General features: G+C 32.4%; 1 protein-coding gene across 1 annotated transcript in view; it reads right to left on the bottom strand.

The window, feature by feature from the left end:
* Positions 1 to 15,346: 15,346 nt before the first annotated feature.
* Positions 15,347 to 23,699, bottom strand: part of LOC149797884 (von Willebrand factor A domain-containing protein 3B-like) — a 79,236-nt gene continuing 70,883 nt past the window's right edge. Inside the window, exon 23 of the mRNA XM_089962917.1 lies at positions 15,347 to 23,603. Within this exon, the coding sequence (XP_089819043.1) occupies positions 23,153 to 23,603 (451 nt within the window). The 3' untranslated portion in view covers positions 15,347 to 23,152. The remainder of the gene's footprint in view (positions 23,604 to 23,699) is intronic.

Below are 23,699 nucleotides of genomic sequence, written 5' to 3'. Positions count from 1 at the left end.
AGGTTAGTGTTAGGACCGGTCGGCCTGGTGTCAGGATAATGTGACTGGATGTGACATCATGCTACATGTCTGCGGCATGATGCCCCAGTGCTAGACATCACTATAAACTGTCACACTACAGACATCGTAGCGATATGACTGAAAAACTGTTAAAGCTACGTTAAAAATCCAAATCACACACACACACCTCTACCCCACTTCCCCACCAGTAACCAGATAACACATAGAGTTAAGTTATCGGAAGGGGAATATAACAATTTAAGGATTTTGGCACACATAGGTTCATAATCAATACGTGCACTGTATATCACAGAGAAAAATCATAACAACGACTTCTTTAATAAAGTATTTTTAAAACAATAATCATATATATATATATATATATATATATATATATATATATATATATATATATATATATATATATATATAAGAAAAAATATTCCTTCGGGGATGATATTAATTTACCCACTTGTCGATAGCTATTCCATTTATAAAGGGAACAATTAAGATGAACATACAGTTTTTATTCTGTTCAGTTAAAGAGGTCAGTTAGTTGCATTGTGGTACTAAGGTGTCTCATCAAGGTCACGCTTTCTCAAGTACATTTTGAATTAAACATTGATGATGACGTTGACCTCTACCCATTAATTAAGTCACTTGTTCACAATTTAAAATGATTTGTGTGATGTTCTGTATGAAAACTTTAAACAAACACGAACAAATCTCCCTCCTCCTTTTTTCGGTATTGTGCACAAAGTCTGTAACATTTCATTCTTACAAGATGTTCGAATTATATGCGTTCTAACTAACACACGCACAGGTTTCCGATCCGCTTTTTGTGAATGGTCATGCACGTAAAGGACTCAGTTCTCAGTTCCTACATACATTTAAATGCTTACAACGATATGTACACTTTATGAAACCATCGCTTTCGGGTGTATCATATTTTAAATGGATGATCAGATCTACTTATTTGTTTTAAACTGTAAATGCGTGGCATTTGTGAACATATATAAAAACCTTAATTGAATTTTAATCAAGATTTTTAATTGATCTTGATTTTGTAAAGGTGATTCAGGCGGTTGGGGTCGGTTGTGGGTACATAGGGATAAAATAGCATTTTACAGGTAAAGTCTTTCTTTTGCTATAGTAGGCGATACAGAAGTCAGAATGACCGATGCACCTTAAACATGCTTTGTCACATGCTAAAGTGCTTGATACAAGTTGGGTAGAAAAATAAAATACGTGACAGAGAGAGAAGGCCGTGTTACCTTTATTTATTTCAGGGCCTTTTAAAAGGGTATTTACGCTGTAATATATAGTTGTTTACAATTTACCTGTAAATAACGCATACAACTATACATAGTAGCAAGGTGTTCTCCCTATAGTACATGTATTATTTGTAGGTACATTGAAAGCAACGATATGATCTCATGAACATAAACATTACCCAAGTGTAGACACTTTCAACTCGTGAACTAGATGATGAAATCGTTTGAAACATATGTACATGTACGTGGCCATGCACGAGCCATAGCAACTGATAAACAGTCAACTTATTTACTACTGCCATATAGTCGATATGCAAGCATAATGTTTAATACTTCATCTATGATTTGAGGAACAATGGTTAGTTGATTGGAGCAGTAGTATGTACACTGAAAGGCCTAAAACTATAATGTTTTAAATTTTTTTTTTGTATTGTATAAGGATATAAGAACATTAAAAGATCAAAGTGAAAAATACTCCAGTGTTGTTTCCAACTCGTGTAGAGATACGAGAACATTAAAAATAAAAATCGTGAATCACTAGATCAGTACTAGTTGCGATAGTTTGAAAATTATTAAAACTTATTTGACCATTTATACTGAAGAAATTTGGAAACGTCACTGTAGCGGAGGGCGCATGCAATGAGTCTGCCTTTGTAAATAAACACATAATAATAGCTGATAAATGTTGTTTACCTCATAAATGATGACACAAATCTGCATTGTACTGAAGTCAGTGGCTTTCAGAGAGGTCATGTAGGTATTTTACGAGTTTAACATGACAGCAACAATGTGGATATCGAGAGGTAGTGCGTATGTATTTACAACTTTGGATGGGATAAGAGTTTGGTCAAAGTTTGTTGTGTTATAAAATAACATAAGAAAATAAAACCAATTTGTTAATTTCAGACATAACAAATATGTTCAACAATCCTTAGAAAATATTCTAATTTATATGTTACATTTAGTGATGATAAGACCGTGATAAGCATCTTAAACCCTGATTGCGAAATTACTAAAACAGTATGGTTTGAGAAAGGATTAAATTACCTAACTTGAGTAAATGTACAGACTTGTATTCGGTTAAATGTACAGTACAATTCGAAGACCTGATACACTTTAGAAGCTCAGTCTACAACGCTTCGTCAAAAACACGTAGAATCTATGGAGAACAAAGATCGATTTAAAATAGTAAATTGAAACTCAGGCTATGAAGTAGCCATTTTAGAATCAGCTATAGGAATGACAGAAATTGGGCATTGATCTGAAATCGCTCATCAATCAATACGTTTGAGAGGCTTGATGAAAGGATGAATTATGTTCAAAATAAAAGTGCCTGTTGAAGATGGCTGTGCTATGGGCTTGTCGATAACATATAAAGACAAATTATGAAGTGTATACTATATGTATATATACCATTTTAAATGATGTACCAAAAATATACATTTTCATTAGACACAAATGACAGAGAACACTATTTAAGACATCTTCACCTAAAAACAGAAAGTCCAGTTGCTAACACCAATACTGATAAACTTTGAAACTGTTTGTTCGTGTGCTGGTTTTAACGGCACTTTTAACACATCGGTGGCTCTATATCATGCCAAGAAAATTGGCGCTAAGTGCCATTACTAAGGAAACGCCAGTGCTGCTAACGCAGGGCTGCCCTTGGCGGATTTAGAGCCACGACTCTTGGATTACTAGTCAGACTTTCTCCCAAGTTATCTATAACATCTCCCAACAGTTGAAGAAACAATTCAAATGTCACAAAACGATAATAAAATTCACTGATTAAATAAATGGCTAACCGAGCAAACTAATTACACACTACACAAGCAAAGACTACCCGTAAAAAAACCTAACAAAAGAGTGTATGTGAGTCATGTGGATGATGTGGCATTTAGACACATTATGACATACAATAATTTAAAAAAGATACAAGTACATTTTAACAGCAGGGTTCATACATAATTCTGAATAATAAATTCAAAGACTTTTCCCCAACTTTCCAAGACCAAAAACACAGATTTCCAGAACTATTTTTGCTGACATTTTGTATACAAGTTATGTTATATGAGAAAACAATGAATGCAAAATACTACAATATTGTTTAATGATGAAATTCAAACTATAACTAATCAAAAGAAAGAAACCAGGAAAACTCAACTACATCTGAATCTAACAAACTTATTCAATTTTATTTGTGATTATGGAAAGAAATTAAAATGTTTGAGTTTATTTCAATTTTCCCAAACTTCCAAGGTTATGAAAATGCTACTTCATTCTTCCCAAACTGTCAAAGACCATTAAAGACTGTAGAAACACTGAACAGTGAATGGTGTCTTCGCTAAAGACTATTGGGCTGAAAATGTGATGTGTAAAAGGTAGATTATATCAACTATGCTTATTGAAAAATACTTTAAAACCCATTTCTTAAAAAATAGTTTGATTAAAGAATAGAATTCTGCAATACAAAAGTATAGGATTTGCTGAGAAAAGGAAAACATTAAATACTTTAGTACCCATGTAGACTTGGTGTCATAGCATACTCAAGGAATCATTGATCCACACCAAAGTGTCTCTTCACCCCTTAGTCTTCAGTCACAGATGTGCCCATAGTGATTTATCTACTGAGGACCTACTGGTAATGAGGTGGAAGGAAAAGCTTCCAATCTTTGTCCCTTCAGTTCCAGATCCAAAAGCCTGGGCAGTCAATACTCTTTGCCTAAACTGGAACAGTCATCGAGCCATCCCTGGGGTATGGAGATGAAATTCGTTGCTCTTCTGACATATTCTCCTAATGTAATATAATTAAGTGACATACATTACAAGCACACTGAACTTCAGAAGATGAGATAAATGTATGCTTATTGTGCTAATTGGGAAAAGAATGTCAAAGACCATTTCAAAGAAACTTCTTTTATTGAATTTTCAAGCTGTTTGATTTAATATATTTTTTAATGCAGTTCATGGTACCATCTGCAATTTCATTTGATTACATGTATCATGACAATGAGTAGATGGCAATAAAGGATGCAGCCCCTGGGTGTAGACGGGTGGATGGAGTGTGGGATATGGTAGAATTTACACTTATATACATTAAACAAAATCTTACTTTGTGACCTGATAGATGTCAGGTGTATAAAGTAATGGAGGAAGTATGTTCATACTTGTGACCTGATATAATTCAGCTGTATTAATTGATGGAGGAAGGATGTTCATATTTGTGATCTGATAGATTATGAGGTGTATAAATTGATGGAGGAAGGATGTACATATTTGTGACCTGATAAATGTCTGTTGTATAAATTGATGGGTGATGTTTGTATTTGTGACTTGATAGATGTCTGTTGTATAAATTGATGGGTGATGTTTGTATTTGTGACCTGATAGATGTCTGTTGTATAAATTGATGGGTGATGTTTGTATTTGTGACCTGATAGATGTCTGTTGTATAAATTGATGGGTGATGTTTGTATTTGTGACCTGATAGATGTCTGTTGTATAAATTGATGGGTGATGTACATATTTGTGACCTGATAGATGTCTGTTGTATAAATTGATGGGTTATGTTTGTATTTGTGACCTGATATATATGTTGTATAAATTGATGGGTGATGTTTGTATTTGTGACCTGATAGATGTCTGTTGTATAAACTGATGGGTGATATTTGTATTTGTGACCTGATAGATGTCTGTTGTATAAATTGATGGGTGATGTTTGTATTTGTGACCTGATAGATGTCTGTTGTATAAATTGATGGGTGATGTTTGTATTTGTGACCTGATAGATGTATGTTGTATAAATTGATGGGTGATATTTGTATATGTGACCTGATATATATGTTGTATAAATTGATGGGTGATGTTTGTATTTGTGACCTGATAGATGTCTGTTGTATAAACTGATGGGTGATATTTGTATTTGTGACCTGATAGATGTCTGTTGTATAAATTGATGGGTGATGTTTGTATTTGTGACCTGATAGATGTCTGTTGTATAAATTGATGGGTGATGTTTGTATTTGTGACCTTATAGATGTCTGTTGTATAAATTGATGGATGATGTTTGTATTTGTGACCTGATAGATGTTAGTTGTATAAATTGATGGAGGAAGGATGTTCATATTTGTAACCTGATAGATATCTTGAATAAATTGATAGAGTATGTTCATATTTGCAACCTGATAGATGTCTGTTCTATACATTGATGGGTGATGTTTGTATTTGTGACCTGATATATATGTTGTATAAATTGATGGGTTATGTTTATATTTGTGACCTGATATGTATGTTGTATAAATTGATGGGTGATGTTTGTATTTGAGACCTGATAGATGTCTGTTCTATAAACTGATGGGTGATCTTTGTATTTGTGACCTGATATATATGTTGTATAAATTGATGGGTGATGTTTGTATTTGTGACCTGATAGATGTCTGTTCTATAAACTGATGGGTGATCTTTGTATTTGTGACCTGATATATATGTTGTATAAATTGATGGGTGATGTTTTTATTTGTGACCTGATATGTATGTTGTATAAATTGATGGGTGATGTTTGTATTTGTGACCTGATATATATGTTGTATAGATTGATGGGTGATGTTTGTATTTGTGACTTGATAGATGCCTGTTGTATAAATTGATGGGTGATCTTTGTATTTGTGACGTGATATATATGCTGTATAAATTGATGGGTGATGTTTGTATTTGTGACCTGATAGATGTCTGTTGTATAAACTGATGGGTGATATTTGTATTTGTGACCTGATAGATGTATTTTGTATAAATTGATGGGTGATGTTTGTATTTGTGACCTGATATATATGTTGTATAGATTGATGGGTGATGTTTTTATTTGTGACCTGATATGTATGTTGTATAAATTGATGGGTGATGTTTGTATTTGTGACCTGATATGTATGTTGTATAAATTGATGGGTGATGTTTGTATTTGTGACCTGATATATATGTTGTATAGATTGATGGGTGATGTTTTTATTTGTGACCTGATATGTATGTTGTATAAATTGATGGGTGATGTTTGTATTTGTGACCTGATAGATGTCTGTTGTATAAATTGATGGGTGATGTTTGTATTTGTGACCTGATATGTATGTTGTATAAATTGATGGGTGATGTTTGTATTTGTGACCTGATATATATGTTGTATAGATTGATGGGTGATGTTTTTATTTGTGACCTGATATGTATGTTGTATAAATTGATGGGTGATGTTTGTATTTGTGACCTGATATATATGTTGTATAAATTGATGGGTGATGTTTGTATTTGTGACCTGATATATATGTTGTATAAATTGATGGGTGATGTTTGTATTTGAGACCTGATAGATGCCTGTTGTATATATTGATGGGTGATGTTTGTATTTGTGACCTGATATATATGTTGTATAAATTGATGGGTGATGTTTGCATTTGTGACTTGATAGATGTCTGTTGTATAAATTGATGGGTGATGTTTGTATTTGTGACCTGATAGATGTCTGTTCTATAAATTGATGGGTGATGTTTTGTGACCTGATAGATGCCTGTTCTATAAATTGATGGGTGATCTTTGTATTTGTGACCTGATATGCATGTTGTATAAATTGATGGGTGATATTTGTATTTGTAACTTGATAGATGTCTGTTGTATAAATTGATGGGTGATGTTTGTATTTGTGACCTGATAGATGTCTGTTGTATAAACTGATGGGTGATGTTTGTATTTGTGACCTGATAGATGCCTGTTGTATATATTGATGGGTGATGTTTTGTATTTGTGACCTGATAGATGTCTGTTGTATAAATTGATGGGTGATCTTTGTATTTGTGACCTGATATGCATGTTGTATAGATTGATGGGTGATGTTTGTATTTGTGACTTGATAGATGTCTGTTGTATAAATTGATGGGTGATGTTTGTATTTGTGACCTGATAGATGTCTGTTGTATAAACTGATGGGTGATGTTTGTATTTGTGACCTGATAGATGCCTGTTGTATATATTGATGGGTGATGTTTTGTATTTGTGACCTGATAGATGTCTGTTGTATAAATTGATGGGTGATGTTTGTATTTGTGACCTGATAGATGCCTGTTGTATATATTGATGGGTGATGTTTTGTATTTGTGACCTGATAGATGTCTGTTGTATAAATTGATGGGTGATGTTTGTATTTGTGACCTGATAGATGTCTGTTCTATAAATTGATGGGTGATCTTTGTATTTGTGACCTGATATATATGTTGTATAGATTGATGGGTGATATTTGTATTTGTGACCTGATAGATGTCTGTTCTATAAATTGATGGGTGATCTTTGTATTTGTGACCTGATATGTATGTTGTATAAATTGATGGGTGATGTTTGTATCTGAGACCTGATAGATGTCTGTTCTATAAATTGATGGGTGATGTTTGTATTTGTGACCTGATATATATGTTGTATAAGTTGATGGGTGATGTTTGTGTTTGTGACCTGATAGATGTCTGTTCTATAAATTGATGGGTGATCTTTGTATTTGTGACCTGATATGTATGTTCTATAAATTGATGGGTGATGTTTGTATTTGTGACCTGATAGATGTCTGTTGTATAAATTAATGGGTGATGTTTGTATTTGTGACCTGATAGATGCCTGTTGTATATATTGATGGGTGATGTTTTGTATTTGTGACCTGATAGATGTCTGTTGTATAAATTGATGGGTGATGTTTGTATTTGTGACCTGATAGATGCCTGTTGTATATATTGATGGGTGATGTTTTGTATTTGTGACCTGATAGATGTCTGTTGTATAAATTGATGGGTGATCTTTGTATTTGTGACCTGATATATATGTTGTATAAATTGATGGGTGATGTTTGTATTTGTGACCTGATAGATGTCTGTTCTATAAATTGATGGGTGATCTTTGTATTTGTGACCTGATATATATGTTGTATAAATTGATGGGTGATGTTTGTATTTGTGACCTGATAGATGTCTGTTGTATAAATTGATGGGTGATGTTTGTATTTGTGACCTGATATGTATGTTCTATAAATTGATGGGTGATGTTTGTATTTGTGACCTGATAGATGTCTGTTGTATAAATTAATGGGTGATGTTTGTATTTGTGACCTGATAGATGCCTGTTGTATATATTGATGGGTGATGTTTTGTATTTGTGACCTGATAGATGTCTGTTGTATAAATTGATGGGTGATGTTTGTATTTGTGACCTGATAGATGCCTGTTGTATATATTGATGGGTGATGTTTTGTATTTGTGACCTGATGGATGTCTGTTCTATAAATTGATGGGTGATGTTTGTATTTGTGACCTGATAGATGTCTGTTCTATAAATTGATGTGTGATATTTGTATTTGTGACCTGATATATATGTTGTATAAGTTGATGGGTGATGTTTGTATTTGTGACCTGATAGATGTCTGTTCTATAAATTGATGGGTGATGTTTGTATTTGTGACCTGATATATATGTTGTATAGATTGATGGGTGATGTTTGTATTTGTGACCTGATAGATGTCTGTTCTATAAATTGATGGGTGATGTTTGTATTTGTGACCTGATATATATGTTGTATAAGTTGATGGGTGATGTTTGTATTTGTGACCTGATAGATGTCTGTTCTATAAATTGATGGGTGATGTTTGTATTTGTGACCTGATATATATGTTGTATAAGTTGATGGGTGATGTTTGTATGTGTGACCTGATAGATGTCTGTTCTATAAATTGATGGGTGATCTTTGTATTTGTGACCTGATAGATGTCTGTTGTATAAATTGATGGGTGATGTTTGTATTTGTGACCTGATATGTATGTTCTATAAATTGATGGGTGATGTTTGTATTTGTGACCTGGTAGATGTCTGTTGTATAAATTGATGGGTGATGTTTGTATTTGTGACCTGATAGATGTTAGTTGTATTAATTGATGGGTGATGTTTGTATTTGTGACCTGATAGATGTTAGTTGTATAAACTGATGGAGGAAGGATGTACATATTTGTAACCTGATAGATATCTTGAATAAATTGATAGAGTATGTTCATATTTGCAACCTGATAGATGTCTGTTCTATACATTGATGGGTGATGTTTGTATTTGTGACCTGATATATATTTTGTATAAATTGATGGGTTATGTTTGTATTTGTGACCTGATAGATGTCTGTTCTATACATTGATGGATAATGTTTGTATTTGTGACCTGATAGATGTCTGTTCTATACATTGATGGGTGATGTTTGTATTTGAGACCTGATAGATGTCTGTTGTATAAACTGATGGGTGATGTTTGTATTTGAGACCTGATAGATGCCTGTTCTATACATTGATGGGTGATGTTTGTATTTGTGACCTGATATGTATGTTGTATAAATTGATGGGTGATGTTTGTATTTGTGACCTGATAGATGTCTGTTGTATAAATTGATGGGTGATGTTTGTATTTGTGACCTGATAGATGTCTGTTGTATAAATTGATGGGTGATGTTTGTATTTGTGACCTGATAGATGTCTGTTGTATAAATTGATGGGTGATGTTTGTATTTGTGACCTGATATGTATGTTGTATAAATTGATGGGTGATGTTTGTATTTGAGACCTGATAGATGCCTGTTCTATACATTGATGGGTGATGTTTGTATTTGTGACCTGATAGATGTCTGTTGGATAAATTGATGGGTGATGTTTGTATTTGTGACCTGACATGTATGTTGTATAAATTGATGGGTGATGTTTGTATTTGTGACCTGACATGTATGTTGTATAAATTGATGGGTGATGTTTGTATTTGTGACCTGATATGTATGTTGTATAAATTGATGGGTGATGTTTGTATTTGTGACCTGATATGTATGTTGTATAAATTGATGGGTGATGTTTGTATTTGTGACCTGATATGTATGTTGTATAAATTGATGGGTGATGTTTGTATTTGTGACCTGACATGTCTGTTGTATAAATTGATGGGTGATGTTTGTATTTGTGACCTGACATGTATGTTGTATAAATTGATGGGTGATGTTTGTTTTTGTGACCTGATATGTATGTTGTATAAATTGATGGATGATGTTTGTATTTGAGACCTGATAGATGTCTGTTGTATAAATTGATGGGTGATGTTTGTATTTGTGACCTGATATGTATGTTGTATAAATTGATGGGTGATGTTTGTATTTGTGACCTGATATGTATGTTGTATAAATTGATGGGTGATGTTTGTATTTGTGACCTGACATGTCTGTTGTATAAATTGATGGGTGATGTTTGTATTTGTGACCTGACATGTATGTTGTATAAATTGATGGGTGATGTTTGTATTTGTGACCTGATATGTATGTTGTATAAATTGATGGATGATGTTTGTATCTGAGACCTGATAGATGTCTGTTCTATAAATTGATGGGTGATGTTTGTATTTGTGACCTGATATGTATGTTGTATAAATTGATGGGTGATGTTTGTATTTGTGACCTGATATGTATGTTGTATAAATTGATGGGTGATGTTTGTATTTGTGACCTGATATGTATGTTGTATAAATTGATGGGTGATGTTTGTATTTGTGACCTGATAGATGTCTGTTCTATACATTGATGGGTGATGTTTGTATTTGTGACCTGATATGTATGTTGTATAAATTGATGGGTGATGTTTGTATTTGTGACCTGATAGATGTCTGTTGTATAAATTGATGGGTGATGTTTGTATTTGAGACCTGATAGATGCCTGTTCTATACATTGATGGGTGATGTTTGTATTTGAGACCTGATAGATGCCTGTTCTATACATTGATGGGTGATGTTTGTATTTGTGACCTGACATGTATGTTGTATAAATTGATGGGTGATGTTTGTATTTGAGACCTGATAGATGCCTGTTCTATACATTGATGGGTGATGTTTGTATTTGTGACCTGATAGATGTCTGTTGTATAAATTGATGGGTGATGTTTGTATTTGTGACCTGATATGTATGTTGTATAAATTGATGGGTGATGTTTGTATTTGAGACCTGATATGTATGTTGTATAAATTGATGGGTGATGTTTGTATTTGAGACCTGATAGATGTCTGTTGTATAAATTGATGGGTGATGTTTGTATTTGAGACCTGATAGATGCCTGTTCTATACATTGATGGGTGATGTTTGTATTTGTGACCTGATATGTATGTTGTATAAATTGATGGGTGATGTTTGTATTTGTGACCTGATAGATGTCTGTTGTATAAATTGATGGGTGATGTTTGTATTTGAGACCTGATATGTATGTTGTATAAATTGATGGGTGATGTTTGTATTTGTGACCTGATAGATGTCTGTTGTATAAATTGATGGGTGATGTTTGTATTTGTGACCTGATAGATGTATGTTGTATAAATTGATGGGTGATGTTTGTATTTGTGACCTGATATGTATGTTGTATAAATTGATGGGTGATGTTTGTATTTGTGACCTGATAGATGTCTGTTGTATAAATTGATGGGTGATGTTTGTATTTGTGACCTGATAGATGTCTGTTGTATAAATTGATGGGTGATGTTTGTATTTGTGACCTGACATGTATGTTGTATAAATTGATGGGTGATGTTTGTATTTGTGACCTGATAGATGTCTGTTGTATAAATTGATGGGTGATGTTTGTATTTGTGACCTGATAGATGTCTGTTGTATAAATTGATGGGTGATGTTTGTATTTGTGACCTGACATGTATGTTGTATAAATTGATGGGTGATGTCTGTATTTGAGACCTGATAGATGCCTGTTCTATACATTGATGGGTGATGTTTGTATTTGTGACCTGATAGATGTCTGTTCTATACATTGATGGGTGATATTTGTATTTGTGATAATGTATCTTGAGAATAATTAAATAGCAAATATTTCAGATCTTGATTGCGACTCATGGCAGACAGTTTGCAGTTGAGGTATAATAAGTCTAAATGTCAGATATGCAAAACGTTTTGTATTTCTATCTCTTTTAGTTTGGATTTTTCCAGTGACAAGTGTATGCAGTTGGAAGTAGCCTTCTTGTTTCAAAAATAGTAATGACATTCTCAGATATTGATTTGTGAGACTGAATCACAAGGATGTAATTTATTTTCTTATTTACAAAATGAGAGAAGAGAGACAATTGCCTATAAAAATATAAAGAAAAGGTTTGATAAAGATATATATAAAAAATCAGAAAAACATCATTATAACAGTAAGAACTCAGTAAATTTTCTTTTGCATGAAGAATATTTTTATCCCACCATTTCTGGCTCTGTTACACTGAGAGGCTCACACTGAGGGGTGGATTGGTGGAAATGCTGTATATTTTACATAGCCTTGTACTGCTCAGGGGCCCTTGAAGGGTACTTTATCAGCAGTTTTACATTCATATACCTTTCATTTACTATTGAATCATCCCAACATGGTAACACTGCCAAAATCTTGCTGTTACATATTAATTCATCTGAAAAGTCTCCATGTCAATGTAGATGTGCACATTTTTGTTTTTGCTTCTTGGGTTAAATAAAGTCATGACCTGAATATGATCATCCCTCTAATGATTATTTTATGAACCGATTCATGTACTGAAGATCTGAACAGTGATACATGCTCCTAGTGAGTGCACATCACTTTAATTCAATTTCCATTCCAATGAAGATCTGAAATATTGACCCAACTTTAGAGCTGAAGGAAATGCTACTTATGGATTTACCATATGTACTTGCTTACAAGTCAGGTCCAAATAAAAACATCACAGACCCAGATCTGCTGTCCCATAATGCACTGGGAGACCAGGGTCTATCTTGCTGGGTCTAATAATAATGCCATACAAACTGCATAAATCTAGATATGCATGTCCATTATACATCAACAAAGTCTATGAAGTTTGCGATTGGATTAGACTTATATGTTAATATAAGTGGTACTTCTGGTTTGGAAAATTGGGTGGCAGAATCTTATGAACCATTACAAAGGTTATCCCTGGGGTCAATACAGACAGTATATAATGATAAGATCGTGCATGCAGCACCTATAAAAACTTTTTTCTATTTTCCATAAATTTTTATAACTTGATAATTATTTGTTAACAATTATCATAACAATCTTGATGATACATGCATTTTGATAACATATTTTGAACCTGTAAAAAATGGGTACATTTAAAATAATAAAGTACTGATATAAAATATAAAGGCATTTGCTAAATATATTCAAAGAATAATATTGGCAACAATAACTCTATAAATGAAAGAATGTGGTGAAGTAGTATACTAAACAAAATTTCATGACTGTATTGCTCGCAAGCTGAGATATTTATGTCAATGTGTGAATACAATTACCATATTTACTTGCTTATAAGTCAAGTCCAACTGCAAACAACATTGACCCTGATCTGCTGACACATTATGCAACAGATCAGTGTCTATATTCTTTGATCGTCTGATTACTGCTAACAATCTGCAAAGACCCAGATGTATTGGTGCATTTATATAAAATCAAGTCTGTCAGTGCAGTTTGAATTTGGACTCGATTTTAAAGGCAAGTACAAATCATACTATTATTGAAGTCACATGGGTCATGGATGCACATTTACTCATTTTAAATTAAATATGAATTGTTCCTTTAAAATTTAACACTACTTTTCTTTAATCAAAGTCTATTCAATCCTGATTTTTGAATGATCTGCACATTAACTGTCATCAAGAAACTTCCAGATGAAAATTATCGATCTCTATGTCTTTTACAGTGGTGGCCACTTACTAAACTTGGGTCAAGAAAAGAGCACTTTGAGTGGAATCATCACAATGTAGGGTAGTACAAATTTGTTTATCAATATGCGTAGCTTTCATTGTTGCATCACAGCATGCGACATTCAAACCAGATTGTATTGGATTACACATTTAGGTTCATTTTGTCAAAAAAGGTCTATGTACTTGAACATTGACATATGCACTTCTTGGCATGTCTAAATTATGACCTTCCAAAATAATGTGGATATATAAGAATCCAAATAAAGTGAATACTTGCCACTGAAAGGTATGTAGAATCAAATACTAACAAATGACACTCTTTAATGAATTAGGTGGTGTTCAATGCCTACCTAACCTGTGTTACTTTTACTATAGTACAATACTTCCTGGCTTTTTCTAAGCCAGTCCCAAAAGTGAATAGTGTAGACCAGAACTGTCAAACAATTTGTTCTACTTCTGAATTTAGGAGAACATTGTAGACGCATATCTGCCACTGAGTCTATATAGTTTGTTTTACTTCTCATTTTAAGGGAGTATGGTAGACCCATATCTATCACTGAGTCTATGTAGTTTGTTTTACTTCTCATTTTAAGGGAGTATTGTAGACCCATATCTGCCATTGAGTCTATGTAGTTTGTTTTACTTCTCATTTTAAGGGAGCACTGTAGACCCATATCTGCCACTGAGTCTATGTAGTTTGTTTTACTTCTCATTTTAAGGGAGTATTGTAGACCCATATCTGCCACTGAGTCTATGTAGTTTGTTTTACTTCTCATTTTAAGGGAGTATGGTAGACCCATATCTATCACTGAGTCTATGTAGTTTGTTTTATTTCTCATTTTAAGGGAGTATGGTAGACCCATATCTGCCACTGAGTCTATGTAGTTTGTTCTACTTCTCATTTTAAGGGAGCATTGTAGACCCATATCTGCCATTGAGTCTATGTAGTTTGTTTTATTTCTCATTTTAAGGGAGTATTATAGACCCATATCTGCCATTGAGTCTATGTAGTTTGTTTTACTTCTCATTTTAAGGGAGCACTGTAGACCCATATCTGCAATTGAGTCTATGTAGTTTGTTTTACTTCTCATTGTAAGGGAGCATTGTAGACCCATATCTGCCACTGAGTCTATGTAGTTTGTTTTACTTCTCATTTTAAGGGAGCATCGTAGACCCATATCTGCCAGTGCATTATACAACAACAGGTCTGGGTCTATGCTATCTGCTGTGGGGTGAGCATTGTACATAAGTAGATACAGTATTAGATTAATGATGGTGCAACATGTGACAATAACAGAATACAAGCCAGCTGTTGATATGAAATTTTATTTTATGTGCTTATTTTTTTTATAAAGAGCAAATATTCTCCACATATGTGAAAGATACAAATACAATAATAATACTGAATGAAAATTAAAAAAATCTATGTGGACACCATATATACTCACTTGCAGGTTGTGTACAACTACAAACAAAACCAACCCTGATCTGTCATTGTATAATGCACTGTAAGATCAGGGTCTGTGCTGTTTGTTCTATTGATTACTCCAGACAAAATGCAGAGACCTAGATTTGCCAGCACATTATGCAATGATAGATTGGGATCAATGCACTCTGCAGTTGGACTCGACTCATACGTGAGTAAATAAAGCATATAAATCTATAGAAAACTCAACTCTAAAGAAGAAAACATAACAACTGGTAAATTATAGTTTCTTAATATTTAAAAAAACACAAAGTTGGCAACACAAGTTTAAAATCCATTATCTGCATTCTAAATTAAGATTTTCAAAGAAAAAGACTAAAAAATCATAAACACTGTCAGCTATTTTCTTCTTGTCTATTGCCAATATTTCTGCCCAAACTAAAATTGTCTTAAACTTCTGTCTTTTAAATTTGTTAACACCAAAATTTAAATACTGGTTCAGCTTCTTTTGTTAATAACGTTTATTTCTTTGGATTGCAATATTTTTTTATGAAACAATATTAAATATGGGGAATCATACTGATCAAAATTACTGAAACATCATTCTACAGCATAAACTTTCAAACATACCATATAGTAATTGATATAAACAAAGAATTTAAAATGGATCTTACCAGGCAAGCTTTATTACAAAGAACAATTTTTATACAAAAAATTCTCATGAAAAGTGAGAATACTTGTGAAACTTCAAAGACATGATTATCACTGAGAAAGAAGAACAAAATAATAATCTATACCTTTGTTGAACAATATAAAAATATCTTGACATAAGCTGTTCCATCTACTTTTTTTCTGTCAAATATTTGTCAATTACAATAAAATGAACAAGATGTTAAAAGGTTAGATCTGAAGCTTGAAACATAATTCTAATGTTGAAACATTTCAAACTCAAGCTTTCTAGATGATCAATAAGTTAAAATAAGCAAATCATGCGTTTTTTTGGCAAAATTTTAAGTATTAATGTTATTTGGTATTGTGTTGTGAGATCAGACTCTCCATATGTAATAGCCATTTGTCACTAGGGACACATCTTTTATTGCTAACCTTTAATGAAAAGTGGACTGTATCAGCTGTTCTATTTTACTGTACAAATAGCACCAATGTCTGACAACCTTAACATGATGGGTGTGTACCAAAACACAAAATGATTATTTGTCAGCATTGATTCCCCTTAACCAGAAAAAAACATAAACATAAAAGAGTACATTTTCTTGAAAACAAAATAATTTGAACACTGAATAAAATGAATAACTAATAAAATATACTGAATCTTTGAGAAAATTCCAAACATTTGAAGTCATTTAAAACTATTAAATCATATGGTTCTGTAAACATTACATATTTAGGAATTCATACAGGAAGCTTCATTAATATTTGCAAATAAAATGATTCATATTTGGACTGCATGAATATCAGTCATATATATTTATTTTCAGTCCACTTCAATACTCTATGACAAAAAACAACTTCAATTTGAACCAGTCTATAATTTGAACCAGTCAAAACATGTCAATTTGAACCAGTCTAAGCACAACTTCAATTTGAACCAGTCTAAACATTCATATCATTATAATACTGATTAAATCTGAGCAAAAAATACATCTCTATATTATTACAAGCAAATGCATAACCACGTGTACAAAGGCAGGAATAATATCAAGCATGTAATGCATGCAGCATAAATACTCTGTTAACTTTAAAGTATTCTAATCTATTAATCAATCACATTTAGAAATTATGTTTACAAGCTTTTCCTTTAAAAAGCTATTTCTAATGGGATAGGAAAATACAATAATTTCATTTAGCATATATGTGATCTCCAACCTTCAGTCATCAGAGAGGCTCCTGATTCACACTCGTAAATTTGCCCTGAAAAGGTGAAACAACTGGGAATCTCCCAAAAGAAATCAATAATTTCCTTATTTATTGTAAATAATTTGGATGACTTTCCTTGATATGAATTATAGTCTTTTTGAATGCTGTTCCAGTAGTACTACAGAAATGAATATTTCTAAAATATGCATACAAATTTATTTTCTTTAGTGAAATTCTAAGCAACTAATATTGCATTTAATTTTGTAAAGAAACTTTTTGACTGATCCTGCAATTTGGTCTAAATTTCACCAACATGTCTAAACATTTAGTCTGCACTGATGACATTTGATTGATAAAAAGTTTAATTCAGACCTTCATTTCATTCAATCAGATCAAATCATGGTTCCTAGACTTCATTTCATTCAATTAGATCAAATCAAGGTTCCCAGACTTCATTTCATCCAATCAGATCAAATCATGGTTCCTAGACTTCATTTCATCCAATCAGATCAAATCAAGGTTCCCAGACTTCATTTCATCCAATCAGATCAAATCATGGTTCCTAGACTTCATTTCATCCAATCAGATCAAATCAAGGTTCCCAGACTTCATTTCATCCAATCAGATCAAATCATGGTTCCCAGACTTCATTTCATCCAATCAGATCAAATCATGGTTCCTAACTTCATTCAAGGTCCTATCAAATAAAGTTTTTATGGTGATATATGAACCTCAATAATGAAATTTTAAAGTCTGGTACAATATGGATCTTAATTGGTCATACTTCAGCAATAGAAAACTGCACATTACTTGATCTATGCCAGATTTTGACAAAATATTTCAAATTCAGATTGATTAAATACTGAAGAGAAAATTGTGATAAACATAAAAACATTACATTATAGCTTGTTCTTTTGTAAAGAAGAAAAATAATTTTTTTCTGATTAAAGGCATACACATGTATTATAGTTAAAAGCCATACAAATGTATCAATCTCTAATATTTATTTAATCAACAGATAATTAATTTATTTAATCAACAGATAATTAAATTAGCATTTTTATCATACAACAATGTCATAAAACTTGGTAACTACTTTTTTTTTAAATTTGTGCAAGATTTAATGAGTGTTTACTCTTATTACAACTGATTTAGCATAAGCTTTTTTCTGTGTTTTTCTATTGATATAACACAAACATACCAATATATGCACATACAAAATTAAAAATATAAATATTAACCCTTTAAAATTCAGAAAAATATAAATTTCATCATCCCTAGGATAGAAAATAGGTTTTGTAAAAGATTACAACTAATATGCAAATCAAGGGTGAACTCAAACACAGAAACTTTTCACGCTGTAAAGCTGATGAAGATACATATAAACAAGAGACCAAGTGGGATTGATATTGCTCACGTGAGTTACATGCCTTAACAGCTGACTATTTCACCAAGCATGTTTATGTAGCATAGTAAGATAATAACCTTATATAAATGATCTAATCAACTTTATATCGTGTCAGTTTGACCTATTTTAATATAGTTTGATATAAATTATCAAACTCAAAATCTGATTCGTCAACATCTTGATTGTATGAGCCTATTTTACCTTGAATTTTATTAAATTAGGTTGGAAACGTCATCTCATCAGTGGTAAAATGCTTGGCCAATTAGATGTGAGATCACTTCATTAATATGCTCAGGTTTGACTCGTAATAAAACTTGGTAGATAGCTTAACAGTACTCGTAATAAAACTTGCTAGTTAGCTTAACAGTGTAACCTATTTACCATGCCTGATTAAAATCTGATTAGTTAAATTGTTGTCAATATCAGCCAATCTGACACAAGATCACCTCATTAATATCCAAGAATAATTGTACCCATCCAAAACCTTGATGATTTTAGTCTATTTACCAAGTACACTCAAAACTGGATAAGAAATACATAATATCTAGAACAGTAACAAGTCAGGCAATTAGACAACAACCCCCCAATCATTAATATGCATTTTCCTCACTCAATATCTTACTTTTAGTGATGTAATAGGTCCATATTCAAAATCTGATTCAGATAAGATCAGAAATATGGCTTCCAGGTTGGTTACAAGCTCAGACAATTAGATGCATGATAACTGAATACATATGGATCTCACTCATTATCAAAAATTTTTGAGATCATGATGATTTGAACCTATTCTCCATGTTTAATTATGGTAGCTTCCTATGGTATCACAGGTTCTTTCATCTTGCAGTATTCAAGGTTTTTGGTAATTTTCTGCATAGGGTCATCTAATATTTGCTATCTTATTTACTATGGATCACCATAAGTTACTAGTTCTGCATCACCAGTTTTATTTCAAGAAAATGTCAGAACTGCTGGTGAGTACACTTTTTCAAAAATGCACCCATAAATTTCATTTTTTCAAAACATGGCTATACCCCATGTTCTCAAATTTTTTTTATATCTTCTTAAAATCGATACCACTATAATGAATCAGTTAACAAGTTTGACATCTGATAATATCTAATGATTTTATGCAAGAGTCAGATCACATGATTACCATATATGTCAAGAAGTAAGAGATCAAATTTATGGTAACAATAAAGAGTCAAAATATGAAGGATGTTAATGTTGTATTTTCTGGTGGCTTTCACAACTGACAGGTAAAATGATTTATTACATTTCATTGTAATACCTGCTTTTATTTAACCAGTTTGTGGTCAACATATGCTTTCATGCTCATGTTGGTGTGCCCATTCTCACCAACAATCCTGGCACCACACCCCATCACAAGTGGTTACATATGCATTGTTTTCATTCTCACACATAAGTTTTTGTTGTTGGAGGGTACAGGTGACAGAATGAGAGCCACTGAAGTAGAATCCAATTTTCAAATTAGTTTGCAATTTGTGCCACATATACATCAAGATCCTAACAATAGGGCACATATACACATTCGTATAAATATTTGTTTTTTGAAATTATCAGAATATCAGAGTAATGCCCCTTGCATAACCCAGAATCTACATGGTATCTGTTTATTGATTGTTAATTACAATCATCTGATTTAAACTGGAAATTAAATGTATGTTAATATTGAGCAAAGAAAACCAACTAGACATATATAATATCTTGAAGGTCAGTGTCTTTATTTACTTTTTCACCAATTGCTAATTTTAAGACCCACAATACCATAGCAATTGAGTATTAATTCTGACAAATTCAAGTTCTGATACATCCAAGACCTTCATGATATATACATATGTTCCACATTTGATGAAAAAAATAATTGAAAAAAATAGCTTCCAGAGTGTTAATGAACAAATGTTGACAGATGGACAAGGGATGAACAATGAACACGGGCCAAGTGAAACACATCAACAGCTCAAGCAAATACGACAGTTGAAGAAAGATATACTTCAGATATTGCTGCTTAAAAATACATGAAGCACATACTAAGCATGGTGTTAAATTCTAACTGGTGTCATTACAAAACAGGTGGTTATGAAACTGTAACCAAGAACAGACTATCCTCATGCTGCGGTAAGCTTCCTTAAGCAGAAATGGCCACATTATACAATGGCAGATCATGGGTAATATTTTTTCCATGGATAAATTGTTATACCATAGCTTAATTTTGTATAACATACTTAACAAACTGTTATATTTAAAAGTTTTCAAACTGATGTTTAAAACACATACAGTAAAATCTACCTTTGACTAAAGGACATATTCTTTTGAAAAGGGCAAGATAGGTTTTCACTTTACCATTTCTATCATTCATTAGTTTTGAGTCAGCTAACATCTGCCCAAAGTGGTAAGAGACAGGTCAGCTAACAACTGTGAGTGGTAAAACATAACAGGTAAGCTAACACCTGCCAAGTGGTAAAAACAGGTCTGCTAACACCTGCCAAGTGGTAAATTACAGGTCTGCTAACACCTGCACAGTGGTAAAAAACAGGTCAGCTCATACAAGGAAAAACAAGTCTGTCCCTTAACTGTTCTAAAGCAACATTTTATTCGCATACATGTTGAACACACAGCCCTAGAAAATTGACCTTTAACTAAAATATGGCATTAACATGATTTTCTAAAAACATTTGACAAAATAATCAATTTCTTGAAAGGACAGAATGTAAGCAAAGCAAAAACTAGTAGTCAATCACAGGGCTAAAAAGCCTTATGAAAATAAAATGTAAAATATAAACAAATTCTGAACTATTTCTACTTTGAATGTAAAACAAGGACTCTTTTAAAAGGATTCAGTAGCAAATATTCACAATATAATTTGTATTTTGTAACAAATGCACAACATAAAACTGTAATAAAGGCTGCATATACTACAAAACTATTTCACTAAAGCATATTAAGGCATGATTCAATTTACAATAACAGAGTAGGAGATAAATATATATATACAAATACCCAAACACACTAAAGAATAAATTATCAAAAATAGTGTGCAATGAAAAATAATGGCATATATTGTACAAATTAGAGTTACTCGCTAAATTAAGGTTCATGCACTTTATGTTTCCATTATTATGAATTTTGTTTACCTAATGCGACTCATTAGATACAATCCAAATACATGGATGGATCCATGACCATAAAAATACTTTAGTATTATGCATAACACTGGCATGGATGTGTGACTATGGACGGGATCATTATGGGTTATTTACTTTTGAAAATGTAAGTTATTTATTCATCTATATTCAATTCCTGAATAATAATAATAATAATAATAATAATAATAATAATAATTAATATAAAAATATATACTTATAATCATAATGTTCTTTTGAATACACATACTCCTATAAGGAACAAAACTACTTACAATGTTTCCCAGTACAAGACAATCTTGTTTTCTTGTTGACAATTCCATATACTTAAATAGTTCCTGGAAACTGCATAACCATTTTGTTTCATTTATCTGATATTTCCATGTGAAAAATTGGGACAAATAATCGAGACTAGATGTTTCTCAAACTGCTATGTCTGCAGAACTAAATCCTTGAAGTACATTACAAGCCTCTCTAATTATTATGTGACCTTGCAAAACTCATGTAGTCCTCCAAAAGCAATATTCTTTATATACATTTGAAAGTAGAATGGGTGTGTTATTCAGTGAACTTTTATCCATATAGCCAGTGCTTTTGGCAGTGATAGGCAAATGATTGATTTATCCTTAATTTTATATCTAGATTTTGTTTACCTGACAAATTTGCAAATTGGTAGTTTACCTGATCTTGGTACTCTGTAAGAAGCCAAATGAGTTATGTCCCTTGTCAAATCCAACACTTGCAGGTTAATATAAATTACAACTGCTAAACCATCTTTTTTCAATTACTGATGAAACAATAATATTTTCTGCTTCATAAATGTAAAAAAGGACTTAAATGGATTGTAATTCAAGCTTACACAATCCCAGTAACATTTTCCATAGAAAAAGTACTGAAAGAGAACTGTATGGTGTCTTCTACCAGATCATATGTCTACAAAGTCTGTGCTGTTAGATGCTACAATTGGCATCACATTAATATTTTTAAAAGCCCTTCTGGAGAAAAAAAGATGCAAGATTTGAGATAATTTTCAGTCATTCTCAGGATTGATTTGACATTTCCTAAATTTATTTTTCCACTTTTGGAGTTGAAATTACCTCATTCTACTGAATACACACAAAAAATAATGATATCTTATACATACGATTAATGATATCTTATACATAAGATTAATGATATCTTATACACAAGATTAATAACTGCTCATGATCAGGTTATTTTGAAAAACATGTGACACTATCCCATAAATTAACTGGCTTCTAAACTAACAACAGAATTTGATCGAGACCTAGAGCTTGATTTAGATCTAGATTTGGATCTAGATTTAGATCTAGATTTAGATCTAGACCTGGATCTAGATTTTGATCCTGACCTAGACCTTGACCTTGACCTGGAGGATGTCCTTGAACCATTCTTTTCCAGTGACTGTTTCCTCCTCTGTGATGCTGACCTTGCAGACAAACTTGAGGTTACACTATCTTTATCATCATATACTGACAGCTCCTCATCGTCAGATTTGATGATAGGGTTTGCCACAAGGCGCAAATCCTTGGACTGCAGAATAAACTTTTGTCCTCTCTCAATCTCCTCTTCCAAGAGTTTTATATCTTCCAGTTTTACTGGCCAGCCAGATTTCTCAAGGGTTTTCATTATGAAGTCTCGATTATTCTCAAATGATACAGGGCCCTCATTGTTGTACCTGAAAAATATCTTACACTTCTTTTAATTTATTACAAATCTCATTTGACAATTATTTTGTAAAATAATATTTTCCCAAATTAAGAATGATGATTAC

The sequence above is a fragment of the Sinohyriopsis cumingii genome, chromosome 6 (assembly GCF_028554795.1).
Source record: "Sinohyriopsis cumingii isolate HCF-2022 chromosome 6, ASM2855479v2, whole genome shotgun sequence".
NCBI classification, from domain to species: domain Eukaryota; kingdom Metazoa; phylum Mollusca; class Bivalvia; order Unionida; family Unionidae; genus Sinohyriopsis; species Sinohyriopsis cumingii.
This window is presented reverse-complemented; position numbering and strand designations above follow the sequence as displayed.